At 41.3% G+C, this 18,673-nt stretch overlaps 1 protein-coding gene across 5 annotated transcripts in view; it reads left to right on the plus strand.

Moving 5' to 3' along the window:
• Nucleotides 1-18,673, plus strand: part of hdac5 (histone deacetylase 5) — a 99,775-nt gene that overhangs the window by 29,104 nt on the left and 51,998 nt on the right. For 3 of the 5 annotated variants that reach the window (XM_053613267.1, XM_053613268.1, XM_053613270.1), the window contains exon 1: nucleotides 1,371-2,569. The exons of 1 other annotated variant lie outside the window; for it this stretch is intronic. In XM_053613267.1, the coding sequence (XP_053469242.1) occupies nucleotides 2,458-2,569 (112 nt within the window). In that variant the 5' untranslated portion in view covers nucleotides 1,371-2,457. Of the gene's footprint in view, nucleotides 1-1,370; nucleotides 2,570-15,915; nucleotides 16,605-18,673 lie in introns of those variants that run through there. One more of the 5 variants, XM_053613272.1, reaches the window with a different exon arrangement.

An 18,673-nucleotide genomic window follows, 5' to 3' on the forward strand; every position in this document is an offset into this window, starting at 1 on the left:
ACGTGCGTGTGTGTGTGCAAACACAGGCTTTCGGTCGCCCTTTGATCTTCGGCGGCTCTCGGGCCCGTTTTAACCGCAGTGGTCATGACAACGGCCGCTGCTAAGAATACAGCGGCGCGGAGGCCTAATTTAGTCTCGCTTCTAGTTTTATCCTCCGTTTCAGTGATCCGGGACCAGCTGCTTCCACTCCCACTCTCTAAATAAATAAATAAATAAATAAATAAACATAAGAAGTGCAGACGTTCACAGTAAACACGTGTCTCAAATTGTTTTTAAAAAAAACGTATTTAAACGTTACGTTAGCGTAACGTCGATGAAAGGAAACGGCGTTCGGAAGCAGAAACAGCTACAGATCAAACTTCCCGCCGTGTTCAGTTACCTGCGCTGGGCCTTGAAGCCACGCCCCTTTTTTCACACTAGAGTGTTTTCGCTGCAAACAGACGCAAGGCGAGGGCGAACGCTGTCTGTATCGAGTGAGCGCGTGTGTGAGCGCGTGTGAGTGTGTGTGTGAGTGCGAGATATCGACCCGTGTGTGTTTGCTGACGCACGTGGACTGTGTGACAGGGCAGCGCTCCCTCTCCGGGTGAACGGCGATGACCTCAGGGCCGCAGCGTACGTGTAGAAACACCGCACTGACACTGTGTTAATGTTCATTCGCACCGCGCAGCCGCTGCCAGGTTCTGGATTCTGATTGGTCAGAAGGGTGTTGATTCATTTTCTAGAGCAGCAGCTCGGATAGTAGCGCAGGTTTATATCTCATTGATGCGCTCGTTATAGTTTCTATAGCAACGGCTGGTTCACAGCGGACGCTAGACGTGAACAGATTAAACATATATATATTTTTGTTGTTGTTGTTTGTTTTTTGGCCTCATTAACTTGGAGAGAGAGAATAAGAGAGAAGCTGGTGAGGGAGCGAGTGCTATAGCTGCTGTAACGTACGTGAGAACAGGATGGAACTTGTTTCACAGACGCTCCACATCAATTAAGACTCATTTGCATATTTTGTGATGTCACAATTGCAAAAGCTAATTAACAATAATTCAATACAATACAATAATTGCACAGGCCTTGATTGTGTGTGTGTGTGTGTGTGTGTGTGTGTGTGTGTGTGTGTGTGGTAGCTCTTGATCGGCTTTAACTGCTTGATATGATAGTCCATCCTCCACTCCTCCCTCGAGAGAAAGAATTCCTCTCATTCTTTCTCTCTCTCCCCTTTCTCGCATTCTCTCATTTCCTCTCGCTCTCTCTCACTCGTAGTTTATTTCACCCTACCATACTCTCTCTCTCTCTCTCTCTCTCTCTCTCTCTCTCTCCCTCCTTTTGCTTTCACTCTCTCTCTCTATTTATCTCTCATTTCTCCATATCTCTTCCTTCCTTCCTTTCTCTTTCTGTTTTTCTCTTTCTTTCTCACTCTCTGTCTTTTTCCCCGCGTAGCTCACTTCAGCACACAGTCATCTCCTCGGTCCATAACCCTCTTTCTTATTCATTCTCTGCATCTCATATTCTTTCTTTCTCTCTCTCTCTCTCTCTCTGTCTTAGTTTAGCTCGTGCTCTCTTTCTCTTGTGCTATCTCTTTCTCTGGCTCTTTCTCTCTCCCTCTCTTTCTCACCCTCTCTCCCTCCCTCACTTCTCTCTTTGCTTGCACTCTTTGACATTCTCTCTCTCTCTCTCTCTCTCTCTCTCTCTCTCCCTCCCCTTGCTCTAACACACTCTCTCTCCTTTAACACTCTCTTGTTCTTTCCCCCCCCCCCTCTCGCTCCAGTCGAGCGTTCAGCTCCCGTCTCTATTTATATCGTAGTCCCTCCCCTCCCCTGTCGCTCGGCAGCTATTTCCAGCTCTGTGAAGCAGCCCAGTCTGTTTGTAAACGCCGCCGCTCCGCTCTCTCACTCTCTCTCACATCTCTCTCTCTCTCATCTCTCTCACTCACTCACTCGCTCACCACACACAGCAAGTGGAAGGTGTGGGCAACAAGCTGAATGACCAGAGGACAGGAAAACCGAGGCTGGTTTGACTTGAGGCTGAACAACTCAACTGGTGTTTGATAGACTGGATCAGGACTCTCTCTCGCGCTCTCTCGCTCTCTCGCTCTCTCGGCACGCAGCCAATCTCTGGAGTTAGGACAGTCTGAATCAGAGACCTGCTCCGGACACTCGACGAGACGGCGTGTTAATTCTCGGTGTGAATTCTAAGCGATGTGAAGGTGCCACACTGAGCAGGCTTTATTCGGACCAGCCGAGGGATCATGGGACTAGCGGACAAACCGAACGACTCGTTACTTTCTCCGTGCGAATTTACGGGCTAAAGGACAAACACTGGCATCCGGGAATCCTTTGCTTTCCCTCTCAAAAGCGCCGGCTCTTAATATCTCCACACTCAAATGCTGATTCGGGTCTCGGACTTTTCTGCGAGTCGTCCTTCGGCGTATCCGTCGGTTTGTGGGCGGTGCCGCTGCCCGGCATGCTTTTGAAGCCGACCGTGCCGGGGCTGTGCGCCATGTTGCAGACTATCTACGAGACTGAATCGTGTTTCTCTTCGGACAGCACGGCCGGCACCAACATGCCCAGCACGGGTGAGTGTGTCTGAGGGGAATGGGGCGAGAGAGAGAGAGAGAGAGAGAGAGATGCAAAACAAGCGGGGGGAGTAAGTGAGTGAAGGACAGGGGATAAAAACAGAGATGCTTGACGCTTGTGATTTTGGCATTATTGCTCGGCTTCGCCTTTGAAGTTGCGCGTGTTTGTATCTCGTCTGTCATGTCGTCGCGTGCTTTCGTCACCGAATGTTCGAAACCTGCCAGGCGTTAATGGGACGTCTACATTTTGGGCAAACTTTTTTTTTTCAATCCCAGCGGTGTTCCGAATACAAAACTTGCTCGTAAGATCTTAGTCGTTCAGTAATAATCCGGAGTCTTGCACGAGAGAGTCGCATCCATCGCTGTTCGGCGATTACGATGCTCATGACGGATTTCGCACTTACGCCATGCGGTCATTGGGATTCCTCGGCTAATTATTAACCAATTACTAACCAGCGTTGGCGAATTTATGAGGAGTTTGCCGGACTACGAACGGGGAGCACGTCCCGTCTCCGCCCCCAAAAGTGCTCGTAGTCTAAGGCGCGTCATCAGAAAGGGGGTTTCCCGGTGATCAAACTGGGAATTCTTGCTCTAGGGATATCGGGGTCCGTACTCTAGGAAGCGACCGCGCGTATTGTGTGTCGATGGTTACGATTTATATATAAAAAAAAAAAACAATCCCGGATGTGCTTTATACGTCGCGTTGACATGCTTTTATAATTCACGACATTTAACACTCGGTAAGTTTGGGTGAAACTTCCAGGGGTTTGCGATACGAACGTGAACCCTGAGGTTCGGCTGATTCGACATCAGCGTTGTTGTTGTTGTCGTTCCGATGTGCGCTTGGTTTCGAATGTCAATGCGGGTGCCCCGATGTACTTGCTAAATGTAGTTACGTTGTTTGGCGTATAAACAACCTGCGGACATCCATAAATAAACGCGCCGACGGCACCTAAGCTTTACTTTTCATCCCATTTAAAAAAAAAAAAAAAAACAGTCGTGGCTTTCGTGGCTGTTCCTGGAGTCGAGTCGTGTCATGGCATGATTTTATTCTTACGCGGTTCCACTTTTAGTTTCAGGTTTGACGGGATTCTCGCACCCAGTGGAAAGGCGCCGACGTCGGCGTCTTAACGATCGCGCGTATGTCGTAACGTATCGAAAGGTTTAAGTCTCTGATTTACTAACGTGGGGTTTGGGGGTGGTTTAAGGGTAGGATAATCGCATGAGAGTCATCCCGAAAGAGTCGGACTGAAGCGAACTGTTGCCCCGTGCGTACAAGTGTGCGTCCGATATCACGTCGTGTATCTACACCAGTATCTAACGTGAAAGCCAATTTGATTTGGTTACTCGGTCGTTATCATCTATAATCTTGATAACCCTTATCCGTCATTGACCTAGTGAATGGAGCTCCTGCAAATTTACCACCTGCTTTTCGGTTGTACTGATCTGATTTGATCTTTCGGTATAAACGCTCCAAATGGCATTCGTATTTATTAAGGATTACAAGAGAAGCTGGGCAGAACGTGGTGTTTCTGGAGAGATGTAATCCTCCATCGTTAGTACATCAGCTTGCACGTTGGTTATTTTAAGGGTTCATGCTGTTCATGTAAATCAGGGCTTCAGTGTGAAACACATGGCTTGGAGGAACGAATTCGTTTACGCTTATAACATCTGGCTGCAGTTCTGAATCTTGGGATCTCAAAGCGTTAGCAGAAAACTGGACGAGCAGACCTCGATCATCACGTCCGACCTCCCTGCCGACTTCCGAGATGCGCTCACACGTCTCTCACGCGTTCTCGATCGAGCTGATCTCAGCAACCAAAGAGTTCAGGTCAGCCCACGTCCTCCCGTGCCGTCCATGTGACATCTGTTCAAATAACGCGAGCGCGCCGAGGGAAGCCGCTGCGTTCTGGCTCCGATCCGAGTCCAGCTGCGGAACCACCGCAGGATTTGGATCGCATGTCTGAAATACTTTCACCGTGGTCATCACGGCCAGGTGCAGGTGTTTGGTTTCACGTGAGTGGTCATACCGATGCTCTGATTTTGGTTTAGTCCGTTCGAGTGATTTTCGAGCAAATCTCTCCGTTCTTTGTTTGTTTGTTTGTTTGTTTGTTTGTTTGTTTTCCTCACTTGAGTTCTCACCTGATGCTCCAAGGTGACGAAATGTTCTAAGAATCCAAAGTGCTTGGTGGAGAGAACGTCTGAGAACCTGATGGGAAGATACACCCGGCCCGTGAAGCTTGCGCGTCGGGACCTTAGAGGGTGATGAAATGTCTCAAATGACGAAAGGCAAAAAAGTTCATTGTTGTTTGTTGTTGTTTATTTTCCATGAAGGTCAGATTTTCTGAAAAGAAACGCCCCCTGGTCTCAGGTGTAACCGGTTGTACCAGCAGACACGGTCACGTACCAGGTTATTTTGACCTGCCTGACTCAGCAGTGCTTACTCAGCCGTTAAGAGACCAGAAGGTCGTGAGTTTAAACACTCGGTCACAAGCGAAGTCGTGTGAAAACACGGGAGCACGGGTCAAGTCCGATTGTAGACTGTTGCTATAGTGACCATGCAAAATATTAGCCAATTTCTCACATCTGTCATATTTATAGACTCGAGAAGGATATGTTAAGAATTAGACCCCCTTGTGGTGACTCTGATCTCACTCAGAATTTATTTTGTTGTTGTTGTTGTTGTTGTGTGTTCTCCTTCTGAATACGTGGCATTTCATTCCTTCATGGAATCCGTTATTATTACCCACGATACGGTTTTGTTCCAACGCTGCGGCCACGTTGAGGCGTCAGTGTGTAGCTGATTTTTTTTTTTTTTTTTGGAAAAGTGAGACATTTTGTCACCTCACAGCCCCACGGTCCGTGCTTCCATCCTGAGCTCGAGTTACTGCCTGCTAGGGCGTTTGATATTTTCTCACCATGTCCATACAGGGTTCCTCCGGGGTTCTCCGGTTTACTTCCACGTTCGAAAACGTGCCAGTGGTTTCCTAAATCGCCCCTGGTTGTCAAGGAGTGTGTAAAAGTGTGTGTGTGTGTGGTGTCTCATCCAGTGTGTATTCCCACCTCACAGACAGCGTTCCCGGGATAGGCCGTGGATCCACCACAGCCCTGACCAGGATAAAGAGCTTACTGAAGATGAACGAATGAAGAAAATGAATCGAAAGTGTAACTGTAGAGTCGTCGTGCGAGCCGGACTTCTTCTAAAGAGTCCGGCGTCGTTCGTGGCCGAGATCCGCCTACTTTCGAAAGAACGAGGACATTCCGACCAACCCGAGAACAGAACCTTTTTGGGAGCAAATTGTTGGCGAGATGATCTAGATGCTTTCAGCAAACCTCTGGAATAACTTGATGATATCTATATATCTATATCTCGCGCCGGAAAAAGCTCGTACGTCACGGCGTTTTAAAAGTATATTTTCCCATCGGAAAATAGGAATAGCCAATCAGATTGCAGCTTATAAGATTCTGAAGCTTGTGGCCAGATAAGTGTACAATAAGTAAGAGCTGCTTTATGAGCCATGGGCGGAGTCTGAGGCTTAGAGTTAGCCGCGATTAGCTGGTAGTAGTGTGTGTACGCATGTAGCAACGGGCGAGACCCTATACCCTCAGAGCAACACTTTGACCCTATACCCTCAGAGCAACACTTTGACCCTATACCCTCAGAGCAACACTTTGACCCTATACCCTCAGAACAACACTTTGACCCTATACCCTCAGAGCAACACTTTGACCCTATACCCTCAGAGCAACACTTTGACCCTATACCCTCAGAAGAACACTTTGACCCTATACCCTCAGAACAACACTTTGACCCTATACCCTCAGAGCAACACTTTGACCCTATACCCTCAGAACAACACTTTGACCCTATACCCTCAGAGCAACACTTTGACCCTATACCCTCAGAGCAACACTTTGACCCTATACCCTCAGAACAACACTTTGACCCTATACCCTCAGAGCAACACTTTGACCCTATACCCTCAGAGCAACACTTTGACCCTATACCCTCAGAACAACACTTTGACCCTATACCCTCAGAGCAACACTTTGACCCTATACCCTCAGAGCAACACTTTGACCCTATACCCTCAGAACAACACTTTGACCCTATACCCTCAGAGCAACACTTTGACCCTATACCCTCAGAGCAACACTTTGACCCTATACCCTCAGAGCAACACTTTGACCCTATACCCTCAGAGCAACACTTTGACCCTATACCCTCAGAACAACACTTTGACCCTATACCCTCAGAGCAACACTTTGACCCTATACCCTCAGAGCAACACTTTGACCCTATACCCTCAGAACAACACTTTGACCCTATACCCTCAGAGCAACACTTTGACCCTATACCCTCAGAGCAACACTTTGACCCTATACCCTCAGAGCAACACTTTGACCCTATACCCTCAGAAGAACACTTTGACCCTATACCCTCAGAACAACACTTTGACCCTATACCCTCAGAGCAACACTTTGACCCTATACCCTCAGAGCAACACTTTGACCCTATACCCTCAGAGCAACACTTTGACCCTATACCCTCAGAGCAACACTTTGACCCTATACCCTCAGAACAACACTTTGACCCTATACCCTCAGAACAACACTTTGACCCTATACCCTCAGAACAACACTTTGTATATAATCTAAAACAATAAATGCAAATTTACTCAAAAGGTAAAATTCGTAGTTTCGAATTCCACAGCATCAGCGCTCCGTATATTCCAGAAGTCTTTTTGTTTATGATCCAGACTCTGTCCACAGCCCGATTAGCGACTCTGTTAGCTCATCTCTTTATCACTTCACGAGTCAGCACGTCGTTTCCGGCACTTTCTAACAGCGCCTGCTTCAACGGCAAGCGCTTTTAAAGCTCTGGTGCTCGGAATGTAGTTTATATCCCGCCAAAGCGTGAGAGCTGGTAGAAGATCGATTTTAATAATAATAATAAAAATCTTGTCAGGATTTACCGTTTGAAAGTCCCAGTCATCGCGCACATGAAGGAGGAAAAAGGGGGTGGGGCTAAAGTGTGGGTGAAACTGGACATATCGTGATACTTGAAGATGATGTGGATATCGTCATATTACGTGATGTTTCATTTTCGCCGAGGTTTTGATACATAAGGAGCAACAGGACAGCAGAGTTGCGCTGTGGAGCCAGAAGTTCAGAGGGTTTTTAAAAATGTTTTTAAATCCAAACTCTACGGAAAAATACGTCATACAGACAATGTGAGAAAATCTAACAATCGGTCAGCCACCATTTACTTGGCACGTTATGGAATAATGAAATTAATTAAAAGGAAAAATAATGACACTTAATGATATTTCCGGGCGATATCACGATGCGGTATCGATCACATGATCAGTTCTGGCAGTAATCTTTTCTGAGGTTTCCTGGTGTCTTTTTTTATGAATTTTTTTATTACGCTAAATTTTTTTGAATCGTTTTTTGTTTGTTTTTAATTTTACAGTCCGTACAGGATTTCGAGCGTGCAAAGTTTTTTGTGCTTTTTTTTTGGGGGGGAAAACTGCTTGAATTTGGCGAAATTGCGATTTGCATAAAATTGTTGTCGTTCGTGGTAAACGACACTTTTTTTTTTTTTTTGCTGGACTCGTGTTCGACACGCGCGAACCGAAGAAGGGTTTCAGCTGAATGCGTGTCCTGACGACGTCTCGTGACGCGTCTCGGCCCGAATCCACGGGAGATCTGCGGTCGTTTTGAAAAATTGCGGAACGTTGCGGAGTTTCCTTGATTTTGTTTCCGAGTTCATTTCTGCGATTGCAAAATCGACTGATTTTATAAGTTTAGCTACAAACTGACCGGAAGCAGCAGCCGTGATGTTAAAATGATTTAAAAAAAAAATAATAATAATTAAATTAAAAAAAAATCCTAAAAATTGTCAAATGTAAATGTAATTTTTTCCTGTTTTCAATGTTTATATATAAATTTCTATGAATAAAAATGATATAAAATTAAATATTTCATTAAATAATTAATCATAGTTTGTTTGTTTGTTTATTTATTTATTTTTAAATGAAACTACTTTTTTTTTTTTGCTGGCAGTTTGTATGGCACACCCCTGTGTGCCTATGTGCAAGCTACTTTTTATGTAAACTATTCTGTAAAAATAACAATTCTTCATGTTAAAAAAAAAAAATATATATATATATTAAAAGAATGTTTTTCAAGAACATGAACACTACAGATGATTAAAAACATATCCTTTTTTTTTTCTTTTTCGGTAGCGCTGAATGATTTATAAATCAGTTTGAAACGTATTCAGCGTGCTCTCGGATCGTCATCGCTGGAACACGAGGCCTGTCAGACGCCTGAGATTTAGTAGGAAGGAATTTATTCACTTCTTTAATGCAGGAGTTGGACGGATGGCCCTGTGCTGGTCTGGGTGCGTAGCGTGGAGTTACCGGAATAAAAAAAAAAATATTAAAAAAATCGAATCTGTGACATAAATTTAGACGGTTGATCCAGGATCAGTTGCTCGGTGTGCGGCTGATCTCATTTCAGGATGTGTCGGAGTCGGTAAATAAGCCTCACTTCAGCACAGGAAGCGTTTTAATGAAACAAACCTCGCTTATGTAACACGCAAGATCCGCGCTAATCTTTATGGATTAGCCACGCCGACCCGATGACTGACCGCACCCGACTCCGTCTCCTGCTTCAGCGTAATCGGACAGCTCGGATAAAAAAGGAAACGGCAGTTCCAGCGTGAGATATATATATACAGTCAGTGCGTTTAATCGTGTCCTGGCACTCTGGATCCGTACAAAACAAAATGGCGGCTTTTTGTTTTCCCGCGCCAGAGATCTTTTGACCATTAAACATTCGTTAGACTTTAGCTTTAGCGCTTAACTAGCATTTCTGATCTGCATTATGATTAATAACGTGTTACTTTTACGTTCATTTTTTTTTTGTGGTTGTTTCTAATTTTTCAAATTTTTTTTTTTGTGGCTGCTTCTAATTGTTGCAGTTTTATTATTTGCCCCGTTGCATTTTTATTGTTTTATTTACAGCTGGGTGAGATGACGAAAACACATCACACGATATTACAGTTAACTATCAGTTTTCCAGCAACACAGTAGTGTAACTTTTTTTTAAAAAAAATTATTTATTTATTTTTTTTTAAAAGACCCTTCGCTGATACTTTATTTAATTTCTATAAAAATGCATAAATTTTTATTTTGCATGTTAAAAATGTGTTTTATTTGTAAATAAATAAATAATATTATCACTAAAAGGAGCATCAACTCAGCTGCTTCTAGTCAGTTTGTAATTATATTTTTTTTTAAAAAAAGTGTTAAAAATGATTTTTAAAAAAAAAAACATATTAAACATATTATGATTGTTGTGACCAAACTTATCGTACTGTCCATATAATATCATTTCATCGCCCGGCCCTAGCCACGGTATAACGGTTAGTTAAGAAACTTCCAGTAAATCAGTACTTCAAAAGATAAATAAATAAATAAATAAATAAATAAAGCTGTTGAATGGTTCTTCTATTAAAAATATTGAAGGGATAATGCGTTTTTAATGATTCAGCACAACATTTGATCATCAATTCAGCTGCAGTATGTCAGAAACGTTTATCACAGCATCGTCATTATATCAGAATATCACTCAGCCCTTTACCTTTTCTTTCTTTCTTTCTTTCTTTCAAGTTCAGAATTTAGTTTTACTTTGAAAAACTACGTCTGCTCTAATATTAACTAATAAAAACGTTTGGTCTCGTGTGGTGATGTCACAGTGATGTCACTGCATGGTCTTTATGTCCCTTTGAGAAACGCTCTCTCTCTCTCTCTCTCTCTCTCTCTCTCTCTCTCTCTCTCTCTCTCTCTCTCTCTCTTCAGGCACAATGTGCTGCATTGATCACTGCTTTTATTTTTTCTTTTCTTTTCTTTTCTTTTCTTTTTTTTTTTGCTCACAGATTGCCCAGTTGACGCATCAGTGATGTCAAAAGCTTTTTCCAGACTCTGAGAGCGGCGAGTGCGGAGACCGGGGCCTCGTGTAACACACATTCTGGTGTGTTTTATGGGCCTCTAGGAATAGAACCCGTTATTTCAGGACCTTCAGAAAGCGTAATTGTTGAATCATGTAGTAAAAAGGTCGAACGTCTACGCAATAAAAAAATAAAAATAAAAATGCATTTTCAGCGTGTAAGAGAAAGCGCTTGTGAAGGACGTGTAATGGCGTATTTTCCGATAACGGTGCACTTTTTAAAATAAATAAATAAATAAATAAATAAAAATCTCAGTGTGAGCACTTCTACGGATCCGGCGCTCGCCTTAAACCCAACAGTAGCGGGTGGCTACAGATACGGTAGCGGCGATGACGAAACGTAAACACAACACGTTAACGGACGGGGGGAAAAATTTCCTAATTACCTCAAGTCTGTCTGATTAGATCGGTCATTTCTGTCTGATTTTAGCTTTGACTTGGCATTGTAAAGTGATCTGGAGTGTTTTGAGGTCCAATCCGAGCTGGTTGATGATGCAGCCATGGAGACGTCTTTAACGGGGTGCTGTTGTTGTTTGTACGATGAAGCTAAATGAAGAAGGTCTAAATTTAGCGTCGCTGTTCTCGCCCCGATGTTCCTGCTCTATAACGAGACACCGCTTTTTTTTTTTTCTTTTTTTTTCTTTGGTCACACTTCTGTGCCAAGTCCTCACTGCCTAAACCTCACTTTACCTAAACTCTAACCCAGCCTCCGGTCCGCTGTCGGCTCGGTCTTATTTATTTATTTATTTATTTATTTATTTATTTTACGGCTTATCGTTTAAATTTTTTTTCAGAGATTTATTTATTTATCTGGTTAGTTAACTAACTATTTGTCAGTTAATTAGTTAGTTATTTCACACTTTTTCCACAAAAAAAGTAGACAGTCTCTTTCATTGTTTTTTTTTTTGTTGAGTTTTCTGTTTTTGTTTGTTCGTTTGACATTTTTCCAAAAAGTAGGTCGTTATATTTCCATCTTTTTATATATATATATTTTTTTTGCATGTTTCTGTTATTTATTTTGGTTGTTTTTGTGTTTTTTTTTATTATTAATTTTTTTTCCAAAATGTAGCACCCCCCCCCCCCCCCCCCTTTATTGTTTTTTTAAATAATAATTTACGTTTCGTTTTATGTCACTTGGTGAAATGATTCTATTCCCTTGTACGTGTGTACCGTTATGATTCTCCCCTCTGGCTCGACGTGAGCGGAGTGTCGGTGCTAGTCTACGAGGTGAGTAACGTTACTCACGTTCTCATACCGGTATTAATAGTGCTTGTGTTAAGCGGGACGTCAGTAACCGGACACCACGACCCTGAATCCTCAATGCGCAAATAAAACCTCCAGAGAGTTATCTTGTGTGATTTATTACGAGGAGTATTGAGAGCCTGAGCCTGTGATGGCTGTCCGCTGTATTTCTGGACTCGCTGGTGTTTTCATAGAAGGGCTTCTGGGTCAAGATATATATATATATATGTGTGTATATGTGTATATATATATATATATATATATATATATATATATATAGGTGAGAGGTGAGAACCTCAGTGTGTATGTAGCCCTCTGATACCCTCAGGACACCCCCATTATTACACCCGGCTCAGTGTGTACGTCGGCCGCCTACAAACACCGGGCGTGACTGTGAATACACTAGTTTTTAGTATTTTTTATTTTAGTCAGTCAATCATTTTGAAAGTTGTTTTTACTTTTTAACCCCAATAATTTTTCAATGCTTTTTATTTTTTTAAAAATTAAATAAATATTTAGGGGGCCAAGCACCAAAGGTGTGTAGGCACCCTATTGTTGTTCTACCGTTTCTTCTCCTGCTGCTTCTTCTGGCTGGGGTGTCTATGGCAGCCCATAGAACCTTCTGGTAAAAAGTTGTGAAATTTAGCACACTGATTAGGGAGGGTCTAAGGAATGTTCTGACCAAAATTGGGCCAACGTTTTAGCGCCACCTTTGGGTCTTCAGGACCATGACCTGAGGCTATGTGACAAATCTTATGGCAGCGCCACTTACTGGTCAGAAATGACTATAAGATGACGGAAATGCTTTCATCCAAGTCACCCTTTTTGCTGCTCCTCCTCCAAGTTTTGTCCGATCTTCACCAAATTTGGCTGACAGCATCTTGAGACCCGTCTGAAGAAAAGTTACCAAAGGAGCTCTGATATTCAAAACTGTTCTCCCATAACGGACTGGCAAATATGTGAAACTACAAATCATTCTTGAATCCCTTTGCCTATAGTTATGGCTCTGCTTTCCTGTGATTGCTGAAGTAACGATTGTAGCGCATCTGTGAATGGGGTGCTTGGCCCCCAAAAATGCTGCTTGCAGCTTTCATTTTTTATGCTTGTAGCTTTTTTTTTATGTAGTTTTAATATTGTAGCTTTCTGAATTTCATATCGTAGATTATTATTGTTTGTGTATGTGTACATATATATATTTTGCGTAATCCCTTTGTGACGAGAGGAGGCTGGGTTACAGAGGGAATCTCTTCCTCTCTAACCGAGTGTGTGTGTGTGTGTGTGTTTGTGTGGGAGAGATGTTGAGCCGAGCTCCCACCTACACACAGCGCGAGTGTGAGAGCGCGAGAGCAGAGACCGTCTGTAGTGTATACACGGTTTTCACACTTATATATATATATATATATATACACACACACACACAGCAGAGAGAAATGTCGGTGTGTGTGTGTACAGTTCAGTCACAGTCTGAATGCTATAAAAAGCGCGTTAGCGTGGGTCGGTTAGCTTTTAAACATAAATGTACGGATCTAAAAGTTAAACACTGAACAGACGTGTGACGAATTAAAGGAAAAAACCTTACGCTCGGTCATGTGATCACGCCACGCGTCGAACAAACAAACAAAGCAGATCCCCAGCGAGCTTTACCCCGACGGCGTCGGGGTTTTTGGTTAACGTAACGGGTCATTACGGATATCTGACAGATATTCTATCGTTATTAAATGAATGAATAAATAATAAAAGTCAAATTCCAGGTGAATTTATGTATGAGGCAGATTTAAAAAAAAATAACTTTAATGCTTTACAGGTGTATCTTTAAAATATCTGGAAAAAAAGGATGTTACGAATGACAAATAAATGTATTGTAATTAAACTAAAAAAAAGTCTGAATAATACGTTTTAATGAGTAAATAATATGAAATAATATGAATGTGTAAATAATATACAACTAGCTAATTTTGAAAATAATTCATAGCAAATTTTAAAATCATAATAGCACACAAAGTCAATAAGAGTCACACAAAGAACTTCACGTGTAAAAGCTTTTAAAAAATTTAAGTACATCGATGACAGGATAATGAAAAATATAGTAAACAACACGACGCGGTATAATTTCCGATGTGTTTTTCTTTCTTTCTTGTTTTTTTTTTTTTTTTTTTTTTAAATCCAATCCCTTTTTTAAACGCATGCAATTTTATGTCCCGTTTTTTTTCTTCTTCTTGCTTCTATTTTAACTTGTTGTTATTTTTTTTTATTGTATACTTATATAAATGATTATTGTTGTTCTTATTATTAACTTGAAAGCTTCAAGAACTGTTAACAGACCAAACTAATCTGCATTAAATGTATCATTTATTTATCTTTTATTAATACTCTGGTTTATGCAAAAAGAAGAAAAAAGACAGCTTTTATGTTTAAAATAAATAAAGAAAGAAAGAAAGAAAAATACTATATGAGATAATAAAATATGGAAATCTGTGCAGGTTAATATAGAATATAAAAACTGTATATTTGATATATTTATGGAAATAAATTGTATTTATTTATCTAAAAACACTGGATTATGGAAGCTAAATCTTTTTTTTTTTTTTTTCAAATTAATAAATATCTATTAAAAATGAAACGTGCGTTTAAAATAAATAAATAAATAAATAAATAAAGTTCCCAAACTGTTCATCAAAGCACTGACGGTCCTAACGGTGTACAATTCTCAAATTATACTTTTATATGTGAGGTTTTTTGGGGTTTTTTTGTATTTCCGTGTGGAATGAGCCAGGATCAGACCTCCTCCTCTTTCCCTTGCCGACTTTCTGAATTCCGCACCACACGTCGAAGTTTACCCAGAAAACAACATTCCAGCAGTGCAAGCGTTTGACGTCAATGCCGGTGCATTTATAGAACACATAAACAGTGGTGCGCTCTCAGCCCGCGGCTCGGCCACCACGCTCCAGCGTCTCCGTGTTTATGCTGCGCGCTCACTTTCTTCTTCTTCTTTTCCTTCTTCTTCCTTTTTTTTTTTTCTTTTAAATCCACGCATGAAAGGTGGATGCAGGAGAGTCGAAGCCTGAAGGGAAAGCGCTCAAAAAAAATTCTCCACACGGCCACACTTCTGGACACCATGTGTTCTGAATGGGTCACTGTTCTGGAGGGGAAGGGGGGGATATTATGGGATGTGAGAGTTTTATGGGCCATGGCGCCGTGGCTCATGCGCTTATCATATAAAGGATGATTAACATGTTGGATAAACTGCATCATGTGATCTTGCTTAGCCAAACAGCCGCATCGAAGGTTCCTTCATGGGTTCTTGAAGGTTCCATATAAACTATGAAATATACACTACACATTGTGAGTTATAAACTATGAACTCTGTACTACACATTATGAACTATGAACTACTTATTATACGTTATGAACTATATACTGTGAACTATACATTATACATTATGAACTATACATTATGAATTAGACACTATACACTGTCCACTATGAACTATATACTATACACTATGAACTCTACACTATACACTATGAACAATATACTATACACTATGAACTCTACACTATGAACAATATACTATACACTATGAACTCTACACTATGAATTATACACTATACATTATGAACTATAAACTATACACTATGCATTATGATCTATCCACTATAAACTATACATTATAAACGATACATAATGAACTATACACTATGAACTATACACTATAAACTACATTATGAACTATACACTGTAAAGTATATACTATAATCTATACATTATGAACTATATACTATACGCTATAAACTATACATTATGAACTATACACAATAATCTATACATTATGAACTATATGAACTATGTACTATATACTATACATTATGAACTATACACTATAAACTATACACTATGAACTATACACCATACATTATAAACTATACACTATAAACTATACACTATAAACTATACACTATGAACTATACACCATACATTATGAACTATACACTATGAACTATACACTATAAACTATACATTATGAACTATACACAATAATCTATACATTAAGAACTATATGAACTATGTACTATATACTACACATTATGAACTATACACTATAAACTATACACTATGAACTATACACCATACATTATAAACTATACACTATAAACTATAAACTATACACTATGAACTATACACTATAAACTATACACTATGCATTATGATCTATACACTATATACTATACACTATGAACTATACACTATGCATTATGATCTATACACTATATACTATACACTATGAACTATACACTATGCATTATGAGCTATACACTATAAACTATACATTATGAACTATAAACTATACACTATAAACTATACACTATGAACTATACACTATGCATTATGAGCTATACACTATAAACTATACATTATGAACTATAAACTATACACTATAAACTATACACTATGAACTATACACTATGCATTATGAGCTATACACTATAAACTATACATTATGAACTATAAACTATACACTATAAACTATACACTATGAACTATACACTATGCATTATGATCTATACACTATAAACTATACATTATGAACTATACACTATGAACTCTTCCACCCAAGCAGGAGCCGCCTCTGATTCCCGCTGTTTAATCAGTTGATCTTGGCTTTCAGGTGTGGCTCCTGCTTGGTTGGAATGAAAACCTGCACCCACACCGGCCCTTTCCGGATAAGACTGGACACCCCTGCTCTAAAGCTAGTTACAGGACCATTTGATTAAGGTTAGGTGCTCAGCTTCGTACTACTTTCCTTCTCAGATATAAGATTAGTGAAATAAGCTAACTGTACTAGCTGCATACACTCACCAGAGACACCAACAGTCTCTGCTACTTCCCTCCAAGCTTTATTTATTCCCGTAATGTCTCCATACACGTTTAATGAGACGACGCACATGACAGGATAAGATGATTCCATTTTAAACGGGGACCGCGCGTCAAACACCCGCCGCAGGATTGGTCCGAGGATTCGCTCGAGCCAATCGCTTCACTGCGTAATACCTCATTTGGCATAACATTGACGAAGTCTCAGTTCGAACGCTGCTTGGTGTGTCGCGCACGTACATGGAAAACGAACATCACCTGAGGCTGTGTATAAAATAAATATATCAAATATCTACTCGGAGGAGCGACGATAGTCTCGGTGGCTGTAAACAGAAAACATGCACAAGGATGTGTAATCGCGTCTGAAAGCTCTGCCGTGTGTTATGTGGGCGTGGTTTTGGAAGTGAACTGAAGGGCGGGGCTTATTTGATTGCATTTTAAGTATCAGAGCGGCTTCAGCTAACTTCCAAAAAAAAATACATCACAGATTAAACCTTTATATTGTAATATAAAGTAATAGCACTTATTATTATTATTATTATTATTATTATTATTACTATTATTCAGCTGATTCCCCTCGCTTGCTTTATTCTTGCTTTATTATTAATTTATTATTAATTTATTCCGGGTTTCCACAGACGTGCGTTCTGCCAGAGCGGGGATCTTCCCCCTTTGGAGCTTCCCGAGCCTCATAAATCACGCCATTTCCCCCGCAGCTGCTCTCTGATTAGCTCCAGAAGCGAGCCTAAATGTTACGCAGATATCCCACGCCAACCTGTTGATCCTCACAACCGTCTCCTCCATCCTTCACCCTGTCTTCTCTATCTCGCACGCCCATCTCTCTCTCGCGCTCTCCCTCTCTCCACCCACATCCTCTCTCCTCTCCGCTAACAAGACGAGGACGCAGAGCAGATTTGACAGGGCGGCCTAGCGCGCGTTGCTATGTGCTATTTCTGGAAAACAATATTCATGCAATATTCTCTCTCTCTCTCTCTCTCTCTCTCTCTCTCGTCCCCACCAGAGCTGGTGTAGAAGAAAATAACCATGACGTAAGCTCGGCTTTCTGCAAAACAGCCCCGTTTAAAAGAAAAAAAAAGAAAAAAAATATATATCCGAAGCAGGGGGAAGGGCGGAAAAGCTGGAAAACCAAACTACTAAATGCGTCTCCGGGGAGCCTGGAGGAGCTTCGTGGGCATTTTTCCTCCGTCACGCACATCGATCTCTGTCTTTCATAGGCGGAGGACGTGCAGACAGACATTAATTGGTGAAAGATCTGTTCATAATTGTCAAACGAGCCTGACAGGCTTAACGATATAACAGCGCAGGACTGCTCCAGGGCCACGCAATAAATCATCGCTTTAGCGTAATTACAGTTTTCCAGTTCAGACGCCGTCGACTCTGAGCTCTGAATGTAAATAAACCTCGTCGTTCAGAGTCTGATTGTGTGTACGTCTAGCTGGAGAAACAGTCGCGTGCAGATGTACGTCACTGACAGTGGTCCGGTTTTGGCCGAAGGATTCCGGAATGAAAAGAAAAACTTCAACAAATAAATAAATAAACGATCACGGTGATCTTTTCTAGTATGGTGCAGCCCTACATAAGGCATTAGTGCTGTTTATAGAGCACAGGAACCTGTGTGTGTGTGTGTGTGTGTGTGTGTGTGTGTGTGTGTGTGTGTGCGCACGCTTTGCTCTCCTGCCAGCAGGTTATATAAAGCATTCAGTGTTTGTTCATTTCACATTAGGATTGTGGTGTGCTTGAGTCCTCCGTGTGTGTGTGTGTGTGTGTGTGTGTGTGTGTGTGTGTGTGTGTGTGTGTGTGAGTGTGTGTGATTTATCACACACTGCACCTTCAGCTCTGCTCTGTATCTGAGCTGGAGGAATGTATCCCATGATTCATAGCGTCGATCTCAAGTCTAACACCCTGAACAGTTCACGCAACCCCAAAGGACCGTCCTTCAAGTTTCACCC

Source organism: Ictalurus furcatus, chromosome 24 (genome assembly GCF_023375685.1).
Source record: "Ictalurus furcatus strain D&B chromosome 24, Billie_1.0, whole genome shotgun sequence".
NCBI classification, from domain to species: domain Eukaryota; kingdom Metazoa; phylum Chordata; class Actinopteri; order Siluriformes; family Ictaluridae; genus Ictalurus; species Ictalurus furcatus.